At 35.8% G+C, this 23,886-nt stretch overlaps 1 protein-coding gene across 6 annotated transcripts in view; it reads left to right on the top strand.

Moving 5' to 3' along the window:
- The window catches only part of DACH1 (dachshund family transcription factor 1), a 371,271-nt gene that overhangs the window by 301,646 nt on the left and 45,739 nt on the right, over positions 1 to 23,886 (top strand). For all 6 annotated transcript variants that reach the window (XM_080376870.1, XM_080376869.1, XM_080376867.1 and 3 more), the window contains one exon: positions 19,414 to 19,565. In XM_080376870.1, the coding sequence (XP_080232996.1) occupies positions 19,414 to 19,565 (152 nt within the window). The remainder of the gene's footprint in view (positions 1 to 19,413; positions 19,566 to 23,886) is intronic.

Genomic DNA, 23,886 nt, shown 5'->3' with positions numbered 1-23,886 from the left:
AGGCTATTGAAGAGTTGCAGTGGTACAGTTATTTGCAGAGCAGAGCCAGGCTGGGTGAATTGAGTCGGGGTGGGTGCCATTTCTGAGGGGAAGGGAGCAGGCATCGCTTCACATGCCTTGGTCTTGGATCTGTGAGTGGGAGCTGGGAACCTTCCTTGTTCTATGGGAAGCAAAGGCTGCTGCTCAATGTATGGAAACCACCTGGTGAGAGGGCCTCGCTCTAATTAATACCAGGAGATGGAAGGGTTAGAAGGAAGGGTCAGCTTCTGTGAGGTGCTGAGTGTCTTCTCCTCTGGCTTAAATTGGTGAAAAGGAAGGATCTTCAAACTGGGTGCAAGAATTATTATAGCCAGCACCATGCCTTCACAGGGACATTCTGTTGTCGGGGGTGAGAGGGCAGAAGAGTCAGAAAATAAGGTCAGTAAGACCAGCAAATAGTGTGTAAACTGAAGCCCTAATAGGATTTGCATACAATTCTAAAGAACATGGGGAGAAATGGTGCCTCAAGGGCCTGCAACTTCAGTTCCTCTGAGCTTCCTGTTTTAACTATAAACTTATCATCCTATAACCTTTCTAACAAAGACATAAACACTTCAGCTACATATATTTTGATTGTTTCATGACAGTTTACTGGAGGCTTAGCAATGACAGATTTCTTCATTGTCTTTTTGCCAAAATTTGTCCTTTAAGTCATTTTTGTTGACTGCCCCTTTTAGCAGCTCACCTCACAATGAGAGAGGAGACAATTAATGGGAGGGTGATTTATCACTGCCAAAAACTGTCAAGGACTTCTGTTGTAGCTGGAGAAAAAGCAATTTCACATTATGGCATTTCATTCCGAATACATTGTATTTACAGCTCACAGTTTTATTTTCAGAGCCTATTATCAGGTGAAACAGTTGCATCTGAAATGTTGTTTGTGACATAGGTGACCTGTTAGGATTTGATAAGTATTTACGCCAGAGCACAAGGGGCTCACACATCTGCTGTTGGCAGAAGCAATGGAAAAAAATAACCTGGAAATGAGGCGTTTGATTTTTCTGGTTCCTACACTCGAGCATCTGTTGCTATAATTAAGTGGCATTCAGTAATTGCAGAGCAATGGTGAAATAAACATATGCATTCTTGCCAGCTTTTAGGATTTGGTGTCCTTACAGTAGGAGAGACAAGCAAAGTGACTTCAGCAAGAACAAAGGGTTCTGTAACAAAGTTTAGCAATTAACTTTCCTATTGCATAAAGAGGAATTTTACAAGGAAAAAGAAATAGAGGGGGGTGGGGGGGATCTAAATTGGTTGGTTGCTTTTGTACATTTAAACTGATCACTGCAAGAGGTAAATCAGAATACTGAACTGGGAACATGTTAACACTTTTCTGTTGAATGTACATGATTCACTTGGAGTTGTATTTAGAAACTAAAAACTGGCCGTGCAATGCTAATTAAAAAAATGAGCATGCAAGAAATGTATTATACAGAGTTCCTAATGCAATGTACTACTTAAATTTGAAGGGGGAGCTGAGCAGAAGATCTCTGTGAGGGCCCCTGCTGCCTTTGTTTACCTCCAATTGTGGTGTAAATGAAAACAGAACCTGATGGTCAGTATTAGTTAAGAACCCTGGTTAAAACAGGCTTTTTTAATGAATCATTTATAAAGCATTAGCTAAACAATCGAATGGTCCTTATTCTGTGGTGAGACGCACTATACTTTTTAAAAACAATATTTTAAAAGTAGGATAAACTGGGGGTATGTAATTTTTTCTGAGAGAGGATTTAAGTCAGAACACTTGTCTCATCTGATCAGAAGTTTTGTGATTGTCATGTTTTTTTGTCTTTTCAGAACAGGCTGTCCAACAAGTTATTTCAACAACGGTCCTTGTACTAAAAATAAAAACAAAATGGATAATTGAATAGCAGTACCCATGTAACCCAACAAATATGTGGCAGATGTAGCATGTTATAAATTCTGGGAACCTAAGAATAGAAAAGAGTGTCTGGCTCTTGCTGTCTGTCGAGGCCAATAAAGAGTGAGCATGAAAAGGAGCTATTAGTATTGTTTGAGGAGGCCATTCTTATATATGCTTTGGCACTTTCTCTTGCATGGTCTGGAGCAACTTTGGCATTAACGGTGGGCCTGCCTTTTTGACTGGTAGACTAAGAAAAAAGAACCTCTGTGCAGTGGGCAGAAAAAATTGCAGTATCTTGAATATATATACATAGATGCCACACATGCATGTATGCATACATATACATGCATATATATTCACATACATATATGCAGAGAGAGAAAAAGAGATATAAAGTGAATGAAGCAAAGAGAAAAAAATCTTTTTTACCAGAGATGGGACAAGGGTGAGAAGTGAAAATAGCTGATAGTTTTTTCAATAGTTTCCATTACTTACACTCATTTCTACATGACCATAGCAAGCCATAACAAGTCAGCCAGAGCTTTAAACAACTGCCATATCACAGGATCAGGATCTATGTTTTAACCAAATGTAAATGTCAGGTTGCTTTTCTCACCTTACTGTTGAGGCAGTGAACCTGTTAATTAATTTTGTTTGTAAATACGAATATTTTGAGTGTAGGTATAGCTTTCTAAACTGATAAACTAGATTACTATTTTTAGTTGCATTTAATTTCAATAACTACTTTTTTATTATTATAACATGCATTTTCATAATATGATACTGAAAAAAAATCCTATCAAACTTGAGGACATTATTGGATGAGAGTCTGATTCTAGTAAACTTCATACATAGATTAGCCTGCTTTTTTATTCTGCAAGTGAGCATTGGATTTTGATGCTCTTTTGGGAGAACTCACGGAGCAATGTTTCGGAACTAGGTGAGAGTCAGGAGACTTTGATCATGTTTCAAGCTTTGCCAATAACCTGTTGTGTGACTTGGGGCAAAGCACTTCACCTCTCTGTGCCTCTGTTTCCCCCTGTGCTTATTTGCAGCTGAGTTCTCTGAGGAAGGAGTTACCCCTTAAGAGTTTGCACAGGACTCTGATTTCCTTTATGAGTCCTAGGCACTAAAAATAAGTATTCTCACATTAAGTACTTCACTGAGCAGTGTTGGAAGCTTTTTATTTTTGATGGAGGCCAGGCCATGGACAGTGGCTGTGAGCCTGCTCCTGCCGTTCTTGCATTGGCTTCTGTTTCTGAGCCATTTGAGTCGGGAATGAAGCATCAGGACCTCTTATAATCAACATTCTTTTGCCAGCATCCATTCTCAGCCTATTAAAAGAAAAAAGATAGTTGTGAGAACTCTGTCAATAGTGAAAGATCTATTATGTTGTTCACTAAAAACTTAGTAGAGGCTATAGGAGTGATTTTAATTGAGATTTTTACAACCATTTGATAACACTGTTTTGATCACTGTATTTAGGGCTGGATTCCAACAGTGGACATAAAACTTCTGACTAATCCACTGAGTCACCCAGTCCCTGTCATATATTGCTTAATGGTCCGTGCTGCCAGGAATTATAATAGCTTTCTAGTAATAAGGTTGGTAGTTTTTTTTGGTTGTGTTTTTTTTTTTTTCAAAAAGAAACTTTATGGGCACAAAGTCTTGTATAATTTTAAACCTCAGATTTATAAAAAGGCAATGAAAGAAAACTTACTAGAGCTATGCTAAATTGCAGGATTTTCTTTTTTATTTACAATAAATATATAGAATCACATATACTATAAGTTAATGACTAATATTCTAACTTTCGTTGGTTAATGTTTGCAGGGCACTTACAGATGCTAGAATAATCTCTAATGTTTTTGCTCAATCTGCTCTGGAGATGGATGAAATAAATAGTTTAAACTAATTAATGTAACACCAGCTGTTACAAGTGCTTGGCAGACGTCTGTGAGTTTTGATGGGCAGAGAGCGGCTGTTGTACTTGACTTTATTTTAGTACAATGTTGATCACAGTGTAAGCTGGAATAAATGACGAGCCAAAGGAAGGAACAGAGGATGAATTCTGTGTAATGCAAAATAAATATTGCCCTTTTTCTGAAAATATTTTTTGAGGTCAAGGGAGAGTTATAGTGGACTTTTATTAAGTCATAAGTGCTGTGACAGCAGCTGTGCTAACCATTCTAAATATTACACATGATTTGCGAAAGCTGCAAAAATATATAGACATCTATGAAAATTCCCATTGCTTTTAGATTTCAAAAAGTCTTAAGGTTTAATATGAGCACTTTGGCTGCATATTTTATTTCTACTGAGTAATTGCTGTTACAAAGAAGAGATGTTTAAGACGGGTAGTGAAATAGTAAATGTTAATTCTAGACTGTTAATATGTTTGCAAAGAATAAGTTGGATTTCAGTGCTATTTGTATGCATGTGATTGTATTGTATGTTTTTTATTTGTTTATTTTGCATTCTAAAGAATGAGCATGACAGTAAAAACTTTCAAGGTGCAAACCAGTTATATCAAACTGAACTTAGTACATTGTTCTGTAGCCTTAATTTATCAGTTCCTGGTCAAAAACCACCACAAAGTCAACATATATTTCTGATGAGAATTCATTGATTCCTTATGATTTAATAAGAAGTTAAAATATCCAAGTAACTTGTTTTTTAGCTGAAAGGTAGAATAATTGTACTGTGACAGGGAAACGATGGCTGCTATGTCTCTATGTGCCAGCATTAAGATAACAGTGTCATTGTACAGATTGTTACCCTGTGAATATGTCTAATAAGTTATTATAGCGTGCTGAGCAGATGGCAAGTGTGCTCCTGAAAGAATTGATGGATGGGATATGATGTCATCAGTGAGATGACAAGGTTCACAAGGTACTTGACCTCCAAGAATAAGTCCTAACTGGTTAGAATTCTAAATGGTGATCTTTTGTGACACTGGCTAAATGGGAAATATGTGCAATTTGTATTTCTTTATGGTAGTGTTTACCCTCTTCACTGAACTCCACATAATGGGATTTGGTCCCTGAAGACTTGGAGATATTGTTGGAAGGTTTCACCCTGTAACCTTCAGAGGATTTCAAATACAAATCTATACTTCTAAACCTTAACAAAATCCCACCAAATTATATTTATGAAGTCGGGTTCATATCTTTTCTTTCTTTATATGTATGTAAGTATAAAAAAATTAATTGAGATGCTGAACTAATGTCACGTGTTTTCCCAAAAGAGAAAACTGCTGACTAAGTGAGAAAGTACAATGCATAAAATTATGGTTTATACATTTATACAAATGTGTTTAAAATTGTAGGCTATGCTAACATGACAAGCATCTTAACAGTGTACTAATACTTTTAGTCACGACTAGATTCTCCATCTCTAAATTGTATTACGCAAATAAGTATTCTATCTAGGTATCTTCTTATTCTGTTCCAAATTATATATAGAGATCTATGCTGTTGAAACACAGGCTTCTCAAACAGTCCTTAGTTCTTTGCGTGATTCAGGAAATGAGAAAAGTACATGTGAAAACCTCAAGAGGGAGAATCTAGCTGCTACAGTTTAGGCACTGTCAGCTGCATCTGATGGACACTGGCTTTCTCTTCTTTGTTGTATGGAGAATTTAGGTCCTGATTTAGAGTACTGCTTCCCTGGCAGACTGGATAACCTAGGCAGAAGGATTCTATTCTTCATCTCTTCTAGGCACTCCACTGATCACAAAGAGCTGTGTATGTATACAGATAGACAAATCCTTCAAAATTCAGAATTAAAAGTTTGTACCTATACATTGTAAACTGAAAACAGAAGCAGAACATGCAAAAGGCAGTATAGAGAGAATATATCAAAAAAGAACAACTGAAACAAAGGGGATAAATAAATCCAAAAGATACCTACTGTGCCTTTCCTACAATTAAAGTTAGAGGCAAAGGATTTGGGGTAATGTTTCTTAACCCTTTAAATTAATAAATATTTTTTTCATTGATTTAGCTGTATTTGGCTAAATCAATCAAAAGCAAGAAGACAGGAGGAAGAGGCATGAGCATAGTAGTTACCCTTTTTTAATCTTTAGTAAAATACTCACGGTATCTTAAAATGCTTATTGTTATTTGCCTCCTTTGAAATGTAAAGGTATATTAAAGTGGAAAACTCTTCCATATTTTATTGATTGATTGCAGAACAAAACATAAATGCTATATACAAAAATAAACTATGAAAGCATGCACATGCACACGTGTTCTGAATTCTCTATGCTATTTATTTACAACACTGATAGTTCTTTGAAATTTTTGAATATTCATTTAACAACATAAGGGTTATTTACATGAACTGAAACAAGAAGAAACCAGATGAAAGCACTATAAATCCTGTGATTAAAACCAATATATTATAATTTTTACATTTCATAATGTTCTGAGTTTCAAATAAGTAAAAGTTGTTTGTAAAATTTCTGCTACTGGGGACTATTGTTCCATTTCTTAAATCACCTTGTAGGTGTAATAAAACTTCCATAAACATGTTACGAATTGCTTCCATCTTTCCTGTATAAATAAAATGCTGAGGGTTCCTAAATTACTTCAGAATTACAGCAAAACTTTGGGTTGACTTGTAAACACTAAAACAATGTATCAATTTGAGAGTAATTACTTCAAAAATATGGATTAGAATGTAAGGTTGCCATCATTTTGTTGTTGTTGTTGTTGTTTTTAAATCCATGTCCTTAATCATCCAACCCAATGCAACTGTTTTACTCATTTTGTAGCATCTGGTTCTAGTGGTTCAGGAAACATACAGACAGTAGAAGGAAGATACTATGCCTCTGGGTTGATACTCTCGTCTTTTTACTCCAGTAGTAATAGTAGGGGTATAGTGTCTGCAAGAAATAGTAACTTATTTACATGACACTTGTAAATAGTTTTCTCTCTGCATATACTTCACTGTCTACATTGAATTATTGTTTGTCTGGTTTACTGCCAGTTCATTTAAATATAGTAAGATAGCGGTTACCTACTCAAAATGTGCTATTAGTAGGGCAGCATAGGGGTGACTCTTTAAACAAATATTTTCACTGTCTATAGTTTCCACACTTTGGTAGTAGGTGTATTCAAGGGATTTGGTTCTGTTCATGTAAGGTAATACTGAAAACTAATAGTGAAATATTGTCTGTATTAATTTCTACCAGTATGTTAGCATAGTTCAATAATAATCTGTCAAAATATTTTAAACCATGAGTTAATCAAATAATTTGATAAATTATATATTTGAGTTTTCATGTTTCTAATAAACCAGAAAAAACAGAGTCCACATCTCATATCATATTGTCATAGGTGTATCACATATGTGCCTAAGGTATTTTCAGTAGCTAAGTCTTTTCTACCCAATCTGATCAGTTCATATATGTCTGTATGTATGCGTATGTGCTAGTGACATATAAAATATTAATACAAGGTAAATGAGTGTTCACCAAGCTCTCTTTGCCATATGGCCCCAATGGAGGATAGAAGACCCTGGCTAGCTTAAGCCTGCCATATGGACCTGGTGGAAAAAGGTAGGTCTTACACACAGAGCAAATCTACCATATGGACTGGGTGGAGCCCTCAAAACTCTAAACATTTCTGATACACCAGGGCCTTTTGCACAGAAGAATGCAAAAACATGGATAATACATTACACACAAAAGCCATTGAAAAATGGATCAATTGTTTAGGTTTAATATGATGCTTTCAAACAGTGTCCAAAACTATATAAATAATCAGGGCTTATTTTGAAATAGTAAAGAAAGAGGATCATCAATCATTTACAACTGACTATTTTGCTTTGCATTTAACATCTGCTGTGTAATGGGACTGTACAATACCACCCTTAATGCTGCACAAAGACAGAACAGGCAAAAATACTGATAGGGTTAAAGTAAAGTTTCTCTGAATGTGCTCCCTTCGGGGTGTGTGTCTGTGTGTGGATGTAGGGGTGTGTGCGGTGTGTGTGTGTGCGTGCGCGCACATGCATGTGTGTGTGTGTCTGTGTGTCTGTCCCTCCTGTTCTTAACCTCAAACACAAATTTAACACATTGTGTAGAGGTTATGAGGCACATACTAGACTTCAAATTGGCTTCTGTACTCTTAATCATTTTGGGAACTGAGATTAAGTATACGGTTAGATCATTGACTCAACTTTATTTCCTCTACAAAGCCAAGAAGATCTGTGACAGATCTCTGCTGTATTGATGTCTAAGATGTCTGTTGCTTTTGTACTGAACAAATCTTCATTTGCTTTCCACAGTGAAAATGATGTGGTTTTATAGACCACAGAGATAGTAAAATGCTCATTATATTTCAAACCACTGGACCCAATGTTGAACCTTCCTACACATACCCATGTAAACGTATCTATATTGTCCTGAATTATTTATACTTCTAAAAAAAATATTGAAAGTTGGATCAGGACCACTCCAGTTATGATTACACCAAAATATAGAAAAATGGAGCATAAAATAAAGATGTATTTTAAAGTTTATTTTCCACTCTCTTATCTGTTTTGATAATGATTTAGATCTTGTTTTCACAGTGTTACATGTGAAAATGAATAAGCAGAAAAGAAGTCATGATCTGTTTTATTTTGCAAATATGGAGATTGTTTAGGCTGATTTGTCTCTTCAGATTTCTCTCACAATCTTTTATTTTTCCCTAACTGTATTTTTTCTCCTCTGGTGTTTAGTTAGACTTGAAATTTCAACAAGCAGCCTCATTTCTTCATATCTTGAAAGGGGAAGAAACTACCAAAACAGAAAGCATTACTGAGAAAAACATTTGAGAAGTAAGGAAAAGGCTGGAGGAAGCAGTAGAATATACTGAGTTACAGAAAAGCTAGGACAAAGAGAAGACAAAGGAAAGTGATGTTGAAAATTATAATTAAAGAAGAATTTAATTTTTGGTTTTGAGCTCGTTGAATTGTGCTAAAATTTGGTAGAAGAGCAGCCTGCATCAGTAGCACTGGCGTCCTCTGAAGACCTGAAAAAAAATCACTAAGGTTGCTGTGACTTTCTCATCTCAGCCTTCTGGGTGCAGCAGTTCACAGAACCATGCAGGGTGGTAATTTCGTGAAGCAGCTCTTGCTCTTTTACTAGCTGGGCTAAAACCCAACCTGCTATCAGGATACTGAATAAAAGTGTTATAAATATGTAAGGAGCTCATCAAGTTAAGATAATAAAGCTTGTGCAATTTCTTTCAGTTTGTTTAGGTAGTAACAGTTTTCACAGTACCATAACGGTAAAGATCTTTTGATTCCTGTTTTGTTTATGTACAGTTATCACATATATGAATTATCAAAGAACAGGAGAGAGCATTTGAACCACTCTTAGGATTTGTATTTTGCTTCTATTACATAGCATTTATTATTATTTAAGTATTGGAATAAATATTTTTTCAATTATGTTATTCACATAAACATGGAAACATTTACAAAAATTTTGATGTGATCAGAATTAGTAAAAAGATCTGTCCCTGTAGTGGAGTTACAACTCATATTGTACATACATTGTATGTTGTACATACAACAATGCATATTTCCTTGATATTATGATACAATAGAGATATAAGACTGACTGCAATATTTAATTTGCACGAAGGTTTTAAACTGGATCCTGGGAAAGATTTTAGTTTACCAGCAAGTATGTGGCATGTTTGCTTTGTAAGTTACCTTAATTTTCTGTATCTAATGTAAACGAAACTGATACAGGTTACATGATCACTCCAAACTATTTTTTATCTTCTTAAATCAGTGATGAATGTGACCCATAATGCATAAATACATAACGGATATTTTTTGGTCTTCTCTAATATGTATTCTGATATATTAGCATAAATTACATATTCCAAGACATGAAGACACATGCAAGCCAAATCTCACTGTAAATTAGATGCCTCAAATGGAGCAGAAAACATTAGAGGTAAAACTTCTGCATTATTCTATCAGTGAGCATCAAGCTAGTGAATGCCATAGAAATCTCACTAATGGACAGATTCTGGCAGCTTGTTGCAGATGTTTGATGAATGAATTGCATGAGGAATCATATCAGATGTAAAAATGCTTGCCTTTCCATTCTGAATTTTGTTTCTGAGCACTCTGAGGTTTGGGGATTTTGGTTTGTTTATTATTATGGATTTCTGTGAAAATCAGATATTGGGATATAATCCATAGGCAATGGGTTGAGAAATGTGGCTATAATATTGCAAAGGACTGTTTCTGATGCTATAAACTATGAAACTCATATTGAACTCCCATAGGCAGACAGCCAAATTTCTATTAGGATATCATAACCATATAATCCAAAATGTGTACATCAATTATTGTCTACAGCACTTGCATCTGAGTACTGGAACCATTCCATAGATAGACACATTAAGGTTGTTTATTATATCTGTTAAAAAAAAACCACCTCACAAAACAAACTACTGTGAAGTCATTTAGAAAAGAGAATTAAATGTAATTGATAGCTTCTTATTCAAGTATGGGGGTTTTAACCCCCAAAATAAGGAAGCCTATGCATTATACTGCTTCATGATACTAAACCTGATCACTCATTTTGTACTTTTACTGGCGGGAATTTGTCAAAATGGGATGCTTCACATCTTTTTTACTGTATTATATGTGAGAAGAGTTCTTGGAGTCACCAGATGATGTATTTCTGTAAAAAGTATGTATTGCCATTTGGGTACTTAAGCAAAGGCTGGATGTTACTGAACTATTGATGATAAAACACCCTTAACGTCATGGAAACATGACTGCAGGGCTTGACCAGCACAGTACCCTAGGTACTTTCTTATCAAAGCAGGGTTTCTTCTCCTGCACTTCCAATTTATTTTTAGCTTTTCCTTGCATATTCAAGGATTCCTGAATCTATTACCCAATAGGCCCATAGAGCTGTGTTGGATAAGTCCATCTGACTCTTTCTTGATTATTTTATTTTATCGGCATCTTTGGCTGTGAGAGTGAGGCATTAATACATCTGGGATAAGAATTTTGGCATGGAGAAAGCTTGGGAACAAGTTTTCTTAGTATGTTTCTGTCTTGATCTGCATTTTTAGACTGGTCATCTTACTCAGTGGTCTAATTAATACACAGTCAGTCTGAATATTAGAGGCACTTGATAGTATTCATAAAAGAAGTTACCAAAAGCATGGGCATTAATAGGCTCTTACAGGAAAGTGAATATAAGTATACGTGTTTTAAACTTGTATTTCTGCAAAAAGCACTGTCACTGAACATTTTATATCTTTATCTAAAATATGATATTCTCTCATGTTATTTTAAGAAGAAACATGACAGTATTCTGTAAGAATATTCAGTTAAACAGAACACATACATTTATCTATAAATCCAGTTTTACAAATTCTGACCGGCTAAATATTTTTCTGTTGCAACAGATGACCAGTATAAGCTACCATAAATGCGAAGTCTAAATCTCTTTTGTCTTCTCTGTTGAACTTCTCTGACGTATTTATTTGTGAAATGCAGTACTGTTGACTTCTGTGCTGCCACTTTACACCAGGCGCCAAGCATGCCTGGTCAACCTCATCTGCTTGCCAGCACTCTGGGGATGAGGGTGTCGGACAGGTTATGTGTTACTGAATGAATGACAGCTGACGAGTGTTGCACAGACACATCACTGTCTATTCATTTTCTGTTTGGGCATCTGATTCATGCTGTCATCATATTACCAAGAAAATGGGCCATAATTGCAACATGGCTAGATATGGACTTCTTGAAAATGTTGACCTTTTTTTTTTTTTTTTTTCCTCCCCTGAAGAGAATGAATATTAGAATTATTAACTGAACATGGACCAAGAAAAACATTGTGAGAACAATGCAGTTCCAGGTATTACCATAAAACCTTCATCTTACAAGTTACCAGCTGTGCTCCTATCAAGAATTCCCTTCTAACTATGGTTATCCATACAAAAAAGGAGTGGTGTTATTTCAGCTAACAATGAAAAAGATGCTAATATTACTGATATTCCTTATTTTTTAAATCACTTTAAATCCCCAAATAATATATGTTTTTCAACTCCCATGAAACATGTCCAGACGATTATTAATCCAAATCATTAGGCACTTGAAATGAACGGATAAGATCTAGCAAAATGCAATTGTTGCCTTCTGTTACATTTTTTCCTCTGAATTTTGCAGTAGCCATATGGAGACAGTTAAAGTATAGGAAGGAACAGGCAGCACAAAAATAAGTATGCATACTGTGGATGTATTGCCTTGCGTATTGCTTATATCAGTTGAGATGTGCATATTTATGTCCATAATTCCAAAAATGTGAGGTTTAGTGTACAATGCATTAATTATGGGGTCTTTAAGTCCGATCCCTAATTTGAAGTTTGATGTTAATCAGGAATTTAGCTCAGACTCAAACTACTTGGCTTGATCTTTGATTCTGCATACATTTAGGAAAGCTAGATGTACAATCAGGCTACCTAGGTGAGGGAGCCAGCTTCTGTAGCCAACGCAGTAAAGGAGATTAAATAGCTAGTGTCAGGAATGGTGGGTTTTGATTTCCTAACCAGATATCCCTTTACTGCATCGATGATTATGGACACCCCTCAGCAAGACTTTAGAAAAAACGTTGAATGACTCATCTGAACCTATAGGGAGACACATATACACAACCCTCCACATGCATATAAGCAGTTCCCATAGAATTGCTATGAAGCCAGGAAACATTCTTTTTAGTACTCAGTATCGCCTGGCTGATGGAGTGGAGCTAGCAGAGTTCTAATTGGGACATTTGACATTAACCAGTAAAATACATTTATACTTTTTTCGGCATCCAAAGCACAGATGGCCTTAATCTGCATCCAATCCCTGCCAGTAGCATATAAGGATCTTTAAAAAAGAAATAATGGACATAGTTCTCATAATTAAGAACTGCAGGTTATAATATTATAAAGTACCTTGTATTTACGCTAATTTATTACTTAAAATGCATTTAAGGTATTTAGTGTACCTGTCTAACCATCATTTTATCTTTAGGAATTTATATTTCTTTAGAGTTAATTAATGTAAATTACTGTCAGATGTTCAGGATATTTGTACTTTATAATTATCAAATATATGCAGAATCATCTCTGACTATCCCATTTCTTCGTTATTTCTGACCATTCTATACACTATAAAAATTGTGGGAAAAGTTCTGTGAGTGAACAGGATAATTTTTATTATGGAGACAGAGGAAACATATAATTTTGTTTTGTACATTATGTGTTATGATGCCAACGTACACAAAGTGGAAATATCACTGGCATTTTAACATTCAATTGTATGGTAAAATACATTTGTTTAAAAATATGAATGATAATTTATTCTGAAGTATTGTGAAATCCTTAGAATAAATAAATCAGCAAATACTGCTTGACCCAGCCCAAATCGGTAATAGGCTGCAAATTAAGATAAAGGTTATTAAAATAATCCTTTTATTGAAAGAGAAAATTAGATAAGTTGCGCTGATTGACTCTGAGGCCCTCCTAGGGACATGTAAAATGAAGAATAAACTCAACTTGATCTAGTCCAAAAAGCCTGAAGAAATCCTCACAGCTGGAACATCACCACTAATTACATTTTTGCTTTTTGGATATATTTTCCCAACTCTATCCATTCATTTATACTGATGTTATACCAGTAATTCCTTAACAAAACTAAACACATGCTCTTTAAATAACGTATTTTTAAATATTTGCTATTGACAGCTATAAATTTAATTTACATTGAACAACAGTTCTTGGAATACTGCAAGAATTAATTGTACAGAATACGCTGTGTTAAAAAAAAAACAGTTTAACTGTTTTGTTTATTTCTTGCTGAGTCAGTGTAAATTTCTTGTTCCTAAGCTCTCTTTCTCCCTTCCTTCACCACATAATCCCAATCCTTTTATCCCTTTCCAAAGTGTTCGGACACCTTGAGTGTTCTTCTTTCCTGTTTTCTCAGCTCAGTGTTCCCTCACATCTTGACTAGTCCCTGTTTCCTTGTGAAGTCACCCCTGTTTCCAAACCTCCACGTCCTGATTCCAGCTACCAATGCATTCCGTTTTTTCGTCTGTGTTTACAAATAAATTGGTTTACAAAGTACCAGCATACAAGGGATATCACTGAACCTGGGAGAAAGAGATGTCCCTGATCTTGTGTTCAGGGGGTGATTCTCCATCTGGCTCTGATTTGCCATTATGGAGAGAACTCTGACTGCAGCATGCTCAGTGAACCTGTGCGGTAGTGAAGAATGATCTGTAGAGACTGCATTTTCTTTAAAAGGATTCAAAATATACCGTAAATGTATTAATTGAAGCTCTCTTTTCCAAAAAGGACAAGCATCAAGCTAGAATATTGCATTTTCAGTGGTTAAATTCAGTCAGTAAATATGAGTCTTACTGTTGATGGGCAAGTCCTGCATCTAAACCTACCTCTAAAGTGTACATATAGAGAACTAGGTTCTTATGTACTTTTATTGCTGTGTAGTCCTTTACATCAAGTGAAAGTGAGCTTATTTTGAAGCTGTGCCCCTTATGAAAATGGTCCATAATGACAGGAGTGATATACAGATGTATGAGTTCTGTAAGACCTATTTGCACAAAAATATGTGACTGCACCAGGTGTAAAGCCATCATGTGCAATGTACACATCCAAAACCCACATTCTTAGTAGCTGTGGTCCTTTCCATGTAAGCTTTTAATCTTTTAGTCATATTTCATTATTGTTGAGTTACTATTCCCAAAGTCCTCAGGCAAACATACCAAGCCAAGAAATAGAACCCAGCGGACAGCGTTTCCAATGGTATTGTTAACTGTGAGAGCACCAGCCTCTTTGAAATGTTACAGAAACAACAACCAGCCAGTCAGTCTGTTTGAATATTTTATATTCTCCCCAGATTTCCAGCTGCCACAGTTGCAAATGTTTTAATTTCAGAGTATTTGGATGTCCTGGAGAAATGTTTTTGGCATAAAAAGAAGAAACTAAAATGTAAATTAAAAAAAAACCAACAAACAAACCAAAAGTTTTTTATTAGCGTTAGTTTTTGTACATTCCTTTTACAGATCGTTAGCATCCTTCACAGTCATCTCACATTGCCCCTAGTTATATGCAGGGTGAATCTTGAATGACCAAATCTATATAAACAGCCAACTGATACGGGAATTGAGCAAGGGGACTTGTTTTGTAAATGTGCCTGAGGTTGGTGAACATTTCAGTTCAGGACATGGGACTCCCTGTTCTTTTGTGTTAATATAAATCAACAATTGCAGATTAATTAAAATAGAAGAGCTTCTCACACCTGTAACTCTGAGGAAGGTGACATATAAAACTTGGTAATAAAGGGTGTTTGAGAACATAAAGTAGAATCGTATTAAACCAAATGGAATAGATTGTTTCCACAAAAATGTATGCACCAGATTTATGATAGTAAAAAGTGAAAATGTGTTCCTCTTTCATCATTCAAATGGTATGAATGAGCCTGTTTTAGGAATAAATGCATGTGAAATATTTTACAAAGAATAAAAAAGCATCAAGATGCATTACAAAAAAAGGTTAAATGATTACAGAAAGACAGTAATCTCTATAGTATTTTTTGGAGGCAGCTATTATCGCTTGCTTTCAAATCCTGGCAATATCAATATTCTCCAGTTTGATTGGTGACCAGTCTGAACTTAACCTACTTGCTTTTAGGAACAAAGACAAGAGAATAGCTACCTCTATTCATCTGTTATTGTTTAAATAGCTGTCACAGCTTCCAGGATGTCTGTTTCCATGTTATCTGGTGAAAGAATAAAATAGAATGGCAACAAACCAAATACAGTGAAAAATGTTTGTTGTAGTTGGCCCAAACCAGCTGCTGTTAGCAGATAAAATCTGGTTTGAACAAAACCACGTGAATTTTGGAAATTGAGGCACAATGGATAGAGTGGATGTAGCGTTTACAAATATTTTAAAGATATGTGTCGCATTCAGACTTGCCTATTACGGTGATTTAGTTCATATGTCAAGGCACATATTCATCTCTGCTCAGATACTGTAGAGGCTTGGGTAACAGCTTGTCCCATCCTTGTTTATTTGCTAATTTATAACATCTCAGTTCCCAGCACAAGCCAAGGCAGGCTCGGACACTTCTTTGTTCTGCCTTGTTCTTTCTTTCCCCCCCCCCCCCCCCCCTTTCTTTACACTGTTGTGCTCCCAACTCTGACAATGGAGTTGTAGATTGACCCTCTTTCCCCTCTTGCCCTGACTTGTCTTCGAATGCTTCCTTTGATGCGTTTAGACTTAAAATGCCAAGTCTCTGTTTCCCAGCAAGGGCTCATCATTTTTGCAGTGTTGCTCTGCTAGTAGGTTAAGAGAAACGTTAGTAATTCCTTTGCAACTGCTTAAAAGATATTAGGCTAATGATTATCTGGAAACAAGGATATCTTATCCTATTAAGAAAAGAGGACTTCTGCAGGAATGGAAGATTTTTAATGCTGTAATGGCAAGAGGTCGTATTATTTTGCTACTAAGATAGGCGGTTATGTTTTAATTGGCTGTGTTTACAGTGTGTTTTTTCTTAAAAATGCAGTTTTTCCAAGGTTCCCTCAATCGTTGCTTATCTCACATCCACAAATATCCATGCTTCCTGTGTATAATATGTACATTTGCTCTGTTTCAAACATACTCACACTCAAAGTTTATTTCACATGGGACATCAAGAAAACAAAGTCACATTAGTCTTTTTTTTCTGAGTTGATGTTTCATTAAAATAAGTTCATAGTAAGTTCAGCTCTCTAGTCTTACCCTTCAGTGTAAATTTGTTTCTGTCATTTATTATAACATAAGAGTTTGGATGTTATTTTGAGTTCATACCATTCTAACCTTTTTTTTGGAGTTTCTTTGCCTATTGCAACACCATGCCACACATTGTTAGGAAAATCTTTGCAAACTTCATAATGTATTTTGAGCATGCACAAAGTACAGAAAACATAATATGTATTTAATTTCAAAGTAGTAATACAGTAAAAAGCTTTATCCCTTGATTAAATTCTGTGAAAAACTTGTGTTAGGAGCTTTCTGTGTCTCAGTTATTGCATGGAAGAGCATAATTTTTAAGTGTATTAAGGCTTATGAAATTAAGTGGGTCACTTTTATCTGGTATGTAAGAAAAGAAAAAAATCATATTTAGGGACAAATTTTAGTATGTTAATACAAAATGACTACAGAGACCTCCGTGTTGTTGTGGGGTAGCATGAGGACAGATGATACACCCAAAGAGTGCATGTTTCAGGGACTGCTTTGAATCTTGGTAAGGTAGATAGGAAATTGTTCAGTAATCTACAGCCATTTTTTTTCAACACTGTGATATGACTGGAAAAGTTAAATACAGCTGAAAAAATCTTTTCTGACTCTGAGTGGGCTGACGTCTTCCTCCCTTGGTCAACATCAATTCCTTTCACAAAGCTTGCCTTGGTAAGCTTTTGAATGATGACTTTATGAAAAAGCGGTAATTGTGGCACAAATTGTGACAAATGGGGGACATGAAATGGGGTCTTACTCCTTGTGTGCGTTACTCTCAGCCTGAACCACAGTGAGGTAGGAAGAACAGCATCCATGGTAGAACTAATCTCACCAAAAGTACAACTTTCCGTCTGAGTGAGTCATCATAGGCTTCTCTTAAAGGCAACAGACACTTCTCAGGGAATGTTGGTCTCCTCCTGCAGTAGATGCCTGTGGTAGTTCAGATGGATTAGTACCTGAAACTGGTGTCTTCTTCTCTTCACTATAGAAAGTGATTAAGTGATTAAGGCTATAGAAAGATTAAGTGGGATCAGCCCAGAAGCAGATATCCAAATGGCTGTTTGGGTATTTCTGCAGAGGGACATAGTGGATGAGGCTTTTAATCTAGCACTGTAAATGCTGGCTGGCACAACAGAGCTGGTGTGGAGATGGGGCAAGATGTTGCACCTTAACATGACTGATGGAGATTGCTTCCTTCTGGAGTAACGCTGGATGGGGACTCTTGGAATGAACTGGGATTTTGTCTTATGGTTTTCTGGTCCTGAGCTTGACAAAGCGTATACTCTTAACCCTTTGTTGCTGCAGATTTCAGTTTTCCTGGTCCTAGAGTATGTCCACATAAGAAAATACTGCACCCTAGTCAAAGAGAGAACTCCTTTTAGGCAACTAGGATCATAACTCATATAATATTATTTCTAATATGCATAATAGGATGAATAGATGAATATAACTATTATTGAAACTATAATTAAATAAAGTGCAGAAACAAAACCAAATTAAAATATCCTCAAACTTAGATATCTTATAATGACCAAAGCCCAAATGGAAAAGAGCAAGTCTGACAAACTCTTCTGTAGTCAAATAGGCGTGCAGAGATCTGCGTAATACCAAGACTGCATTCTGATGTCCTTGTATTGTATTGAGAATAATCAATATGTGTCAGTTAATGACTGAGCCCTTGGTAAGAAGAGTATGTACGGATAAATGTGTGTCTATATATGTATAGATAGTTTTCCTTTTGAAGAATCCAGATTAACATCTGGTGCAAAGAAATTGACCTAAATTTCTGTATTATATCAGTAGTAGTCTATAAAATTGTTTAAAAAACCCAAAACCACAAAATAAACCCAACCAGAGTATTGAAGTTTCTATTAACTGGGGGTGGGGGGTGTTTTCTGGGTTTTTTTTTCACTTGCTTTATAATCCATTCATAGATTATGTGTGAAACTTCAATCTTAGAAGTCTTCAAGCTGTGGGAATTTTTTTCCCATTGTGATGTCAGAACTGATCAGATGTGATTGTTACAAAGATCCCACTAAGGAGTTTAGCACTAATTGTTAGAAGATGTCCATGCTTAAAAAAATTAGGCCAGTGATTTTAACCATGCTGTTAATTTCATGTATTGTTCAGAGCATGTTTCAATTGTGGGAATCAGGTGTACTTTCTTCATTAAAAATACATTGAGGAGCTGTATTTTTTCTCGGTATTGCAGAATCTTCTGAGCTGTAAGTGAAACCATTAAGAGCGGGAAGGGTTAATTGTATGGGAAGCCTCATATTCAAATACTTCTCGTATACAAAATATATGTCATAGTAGAAAATCTTCTATTGTCAATCCAAATAGAACACAAACTAAAATGAGATAATTGGGAAGGTGCCCATAAAGTCAGCCTGAATATATTATCACAAGTATATGTGAGATAATATTTGTTTTAAAAAGATTCTATGGCACTGTAAACTCAGTCTCATTAGAGACTGCATTTAAAAGGCTTATAAAGTTACTCATTAATGTTATCTTGTTGTATCTCCACAGCTTTTTCATTAAAGAAAATTCAGCAGAAAGCATTTTCTCCTGATAGCAGGAACCAATTTGCAATAAATGTTCTGGAAACCACTAGGGAAGCCATTACTGAGGTCTAATAAAAACAGACAAGCGTAACTTGTTCTATATTTTTGTTTCAATCACATACAGATGAGACCCCGCTCTCCACACCAACCGCAAGAGACAGCCTTGACAAACTTTCTCTAACTGGGCATGGGCAACCACTACCTCCAGGTTTTCCATCTCCTTTTCTATTCCCTGATGGATTGTCCTCCATAGAGACCCTTCTGACTAACATCCAGGTAGGCCTTTCAGTAGATCAGCTTAAAGGGATGGAGAGGAGCCAGTTGCAGATTTGTCTAAATTAATATAACCATTCTAGCTTAATCAGTTCATAAGATTATTTGGATCAACTAATTTACTGAAACTTTCTAGTAATTTAGGTTTTAAAGGAACCACAGCAAACAAATGAATTTAGAAGCTGTCAAATACAGTACGTAAAAATACAGATTGTATATTAAAACACAGCAGACAATTCGATGAAAATTACATTGGTGTGTTTAACAACCTTTGTCTTAAATGCTCTTTTTATTACAGGCTAATGAAATGTATCTTACTGTTTAACTTTATCTCATTTACTAAGCAGAGAAACACATCTTTAATAAGTAGTTATTTTAAATTTCTGGAGTGCTAAGGTGGAAATTATATTTAAAGTATTTGAAATGTGTCTGCCATAAAAGCATTCACAAAAATGCAGTTATTTTATAAATAGGCTCATTTCACTTAAAGTACTGTCTTCAAAGAATAGACTTCAAAGGGTATTACCAAATTTTATGCAGATTTCCTATTCGGTAGTTATGATGTCTATTGTGTGTACAGTACAGCCTGATTCAAATATTATTTAAGGTATACACTAGCATGTAGCTTGGAGCCAAGATTTTAGTGTTTCATGTTAGAATGAAGATTATTTTGTCCAGGAAATCAGTGATCATGTGTTCCCCAGATGCAACTTTTGCAACAGTATGGTTGCATGTTGCATGCAGAAGCAAAATGATAGCGCAGGAAATAATGCAGCCATATTGTACTCATTCCAAATAAGCCTCATCTGTTTAGCTACTAACTTCTAATGCATTTGTCACAGTATTTTCCCCTGCAGATTCCTGCAAATACATAAAATCAATTGTATTCTATTCAGCAAACTCTGTGACAGAGTAGGGCCAAATCCTGCTTGCTTTACTTTCTTAAGCAATCTCATTAAATTTTATGACACTTCAGAGCTGTTTTATGAAATGCATGTGAACCATTCATTGGTGATGTTTTGAGATCTAGTAATGAAAAAATACAGTATTGCTATATCTGCCTGGTCTGAAGGAGCATATTTGTGATGGCTTTTTGTGGTTCTGAGACTTAGGAACTTAAATATTTAAATCATAAACCCAGATAATTCTACAACAGCTAGCATTCTTCTAATAGATCTGCTGCAATCTCTAAAGGATGTAATTTTTTTGAAGGAAGAAATACAGTTAGCAAAGTACATCTGTTTTATCTGTGCATGCATGTACAGGAAAGTTCTTAGTAATTTTTTTGACAAATGTGTGCACTCAGTGTCTCTAGACAGCAACCTAATGAGCAAAGCATTCAGTATCAACAGGTTAGCTAATCTTGTGATTGAACATGAGAGCACTGGACTACTTCAGGATAAATGACCAGGAGTAATTTGCCAAGAACACATTCAGTTTTACAGAAAATATGAATGTGAAATTCAGTCATTAATTTTAAAAAACAAACAAACCACAAACAACCCTACTCTTACCTGGAGTGAAGAGCTAAAAAAAAAAAAAAAAAAAAAAGGCAACACCTTAAAGAAGCCAGAGACTTCTTTATGCCTTCTGTCATTGTGCTTTTGCACTTACTGCTCCTTACCTTGGGGTTCTGCTTCACGAGGAATCATCTATCGGGCTAAATAGGTGGGACATAAGTCCTTTTGGATTTTTTCAGTATGTCCTCATGTTGAATTACGTGGTTTCCACAGATCTTTGGGAATCCTTTCATATAACATCAAGGTATTTCCCCTCTCCCTGCCCCTCCCCACCCCCCCACCCCCCAGCCTCTATTTAATCTCTACCAGGACAACATTATAAAGCTACTTCATAACAGAAAAAGAAAAAAGAAAAAAAAAAAAAGCAGCTAGTTTAATTTTCCCACCTGTGCAGAAAAACTTAAATATTATTTTTAAAACAGTAGCCTATTACGATAACCTACACAATAGTGGCAGTTTCTCTAATCAATGCCATTTAAAATGGTGTCCATTTTTAGCAATTATTGCAATGAGAGCGGGCTACCCCAGCCCCACAAATGAGTTAGATACTGTAGTACTGACACTTTCAGAACAGAGTTTTAGGTATTTAACTACAAATTTGAACTCATTAATGGATTTGTGGAAAGGGGAAAGGCTGTACTATGGTACCTGCTTGCAATATTGTTTGTGATTTTGCTAGGAAATACATAAACACTACCTGCAACCCATGGCGTGTTCAGTACAGGAGTTGAACTCTTGTCGCTGGTTAAATTCCTCTTTGCTTTCCTTTGGTCCAGAACAATTTCATATCCCTTTCAAAGGGGAAGTGGAGCAGTGAGATCCCTCACTGTTCTCTTGCTGGAGCTATGCAGCAATGGAGCAGATCTAACTTTCTAGAAAAGATCACCTGGCCTGCAGTCTGTTCCCCGCCTCCAGCACTAAGGTGCTTTTGAAACAGAAAGTAGGAGAGATCTAGCCAAATGGTAGATGAGTGGGTTTGGTAAACGCTGGGTTTTTTTCCTCAGGGTCATGCATGACAAAAATATGGATGTTTCCTTTTCTAGAAAAGGTATATGTCTGCTTGTGAAAGGCAAGTATACATCTTTGATAGGTCATGGAACCGTGGTGCATGCACAATCTACCACATGTGGTAGTGGAGGTTGCCTGGTTTTTAGGGATATGATGGCCATGTGAATACATAGGCAAGCAGCCTCTGGCTACACCAGTGTGCATGAACGTGATGGTAGATATCTGTGCTGTGATCCCCTTGTGCATACTCAGTTGTGTGAGGTGCAGGATCCAGAGGATCTGCATAATATTGACCTTGGATACCTCCGGAAGAGGCTGTAGAGCCTGTCCTGGTTTAAAATAGGACAGGATTAGGGTACTGTATGCGTACTAGGAGCTCTGATTTTGACCTTTGTCAGGGTAAGGAGGATCGTAAAACTTGCCATGGGGACAGTGTTTTTAGGTATGTGAACCAATATTTCTAAACACTTCTGATATTTGAAAAAATGTGCTAAAAGTCTTTCAGGTGCTGCGGAGCTTACGTTATTAATTTGGTGCCTAACTATGCATACTTCCATTTTAGACATCCGAGTCCTCCTTTAAAATTGGCCACTAAACACAAGTGAGTCTGTGTCTTTCATCCATACTGAAGTTAAATGGATAGCCCCTAATCACTAATTTGTAATTTTAGGCAAATGTTAGACAAGCCTATTTGCTGTCGCTGTCACCAGGGGCTGGTAGTTAGGTTTATTTCCTTTTGTACATTGTATATATGTTTTTCTTACTTCTCCATAAATACTTTAATTGAAACAAAAATACGTTTAATTAATTGTTAATCTAAAGAGGAGATAGTAACAGTATACAATACTTAGAACAACCAATGTGTTTTTTTTCTTGCTGGTGACTGCTGAAATGCAAATAATAAATTAACAAAATATAATTAAACAAATACACACATAAAATATAGAAATGAGATTGGGGACATATATTTTTATTCAGATGTATATCTGCACATCTAAAAGGAAGAGAAAATAAATTTCCCCAGAGAGTTTAAATGAAGTGATATGTCTGTTCCCTCCCAATGTATATTTGTTGATTTCTTCCAGATTAAATGCTGGAAGTCTATGTGCAGCTGCAGGGAGGATGAAGGGTGATGGAAGGTGGGTCACAGCAAAATTCTGTGTGGGTGCTAGTGAGAAGGCTAAAGATGTTTCTGTACCCCTTGCCTAAGTTCACCTTTTTGAGTCATGGTCCTATTATGCCAAAGTATGTTACAGCCACAGCCTTTCATGATACTGCAATATTCTTGGTTAATAGTAGTGTTCTTTTAAGCTTTTAGAGTATGAATCTTTACTGTTGCTGAGCTGGATTTCCATTAATATCTAAGGGATGAATTAGTTGCACCCTGATAGCTATATCTTTCTATCAAGACTGTATTGTATTGACACAGTCCTGTTGCTAAGTATTTTTAAAGAGATATGTAAAATAAGTTGCAAGTATCCCATTGATATTAATAAAAGAAATGCATGATTACAAACTAAATTCCCCTATGAAAACAAAACAAACTACTGGCTTTATTGCTGTGAGTCTCCTGCACTGTTACCATCTACGACTAAATACACAAGAGAAAAATATTGCAAATGCTGAATAAAGTAAAAATCGCAGTTTTACTTCATGTTATTTGTCTTCTCTAAAATTCAAAAGAATGATTTTATTTTTCAGAGAAAGCATTAAAATGTCATTTATATTTGTGCAATATGCTTTTGCCTGTGACGGAGATACTTAATCTGAGATATTACAAAATGTCTTTCTGGAGT

The sequence above is a fragment of the Falco punctatus genome, assembly GCF_963210335.1.
Source record: "Falco punctatus genome assembly, chromosome: 2".
In the NCBI taxonomy this organism is placed as follows: Eukaryota; Metazoa; Chordata; class Aves; order Falconiformes; family Falconidae; genus Falco; species Falco punctatus.
Note: the sequence above shows the minus strand (reverse complement) of the source record. Positions and strands in the feature narration are given on the sequence as shown.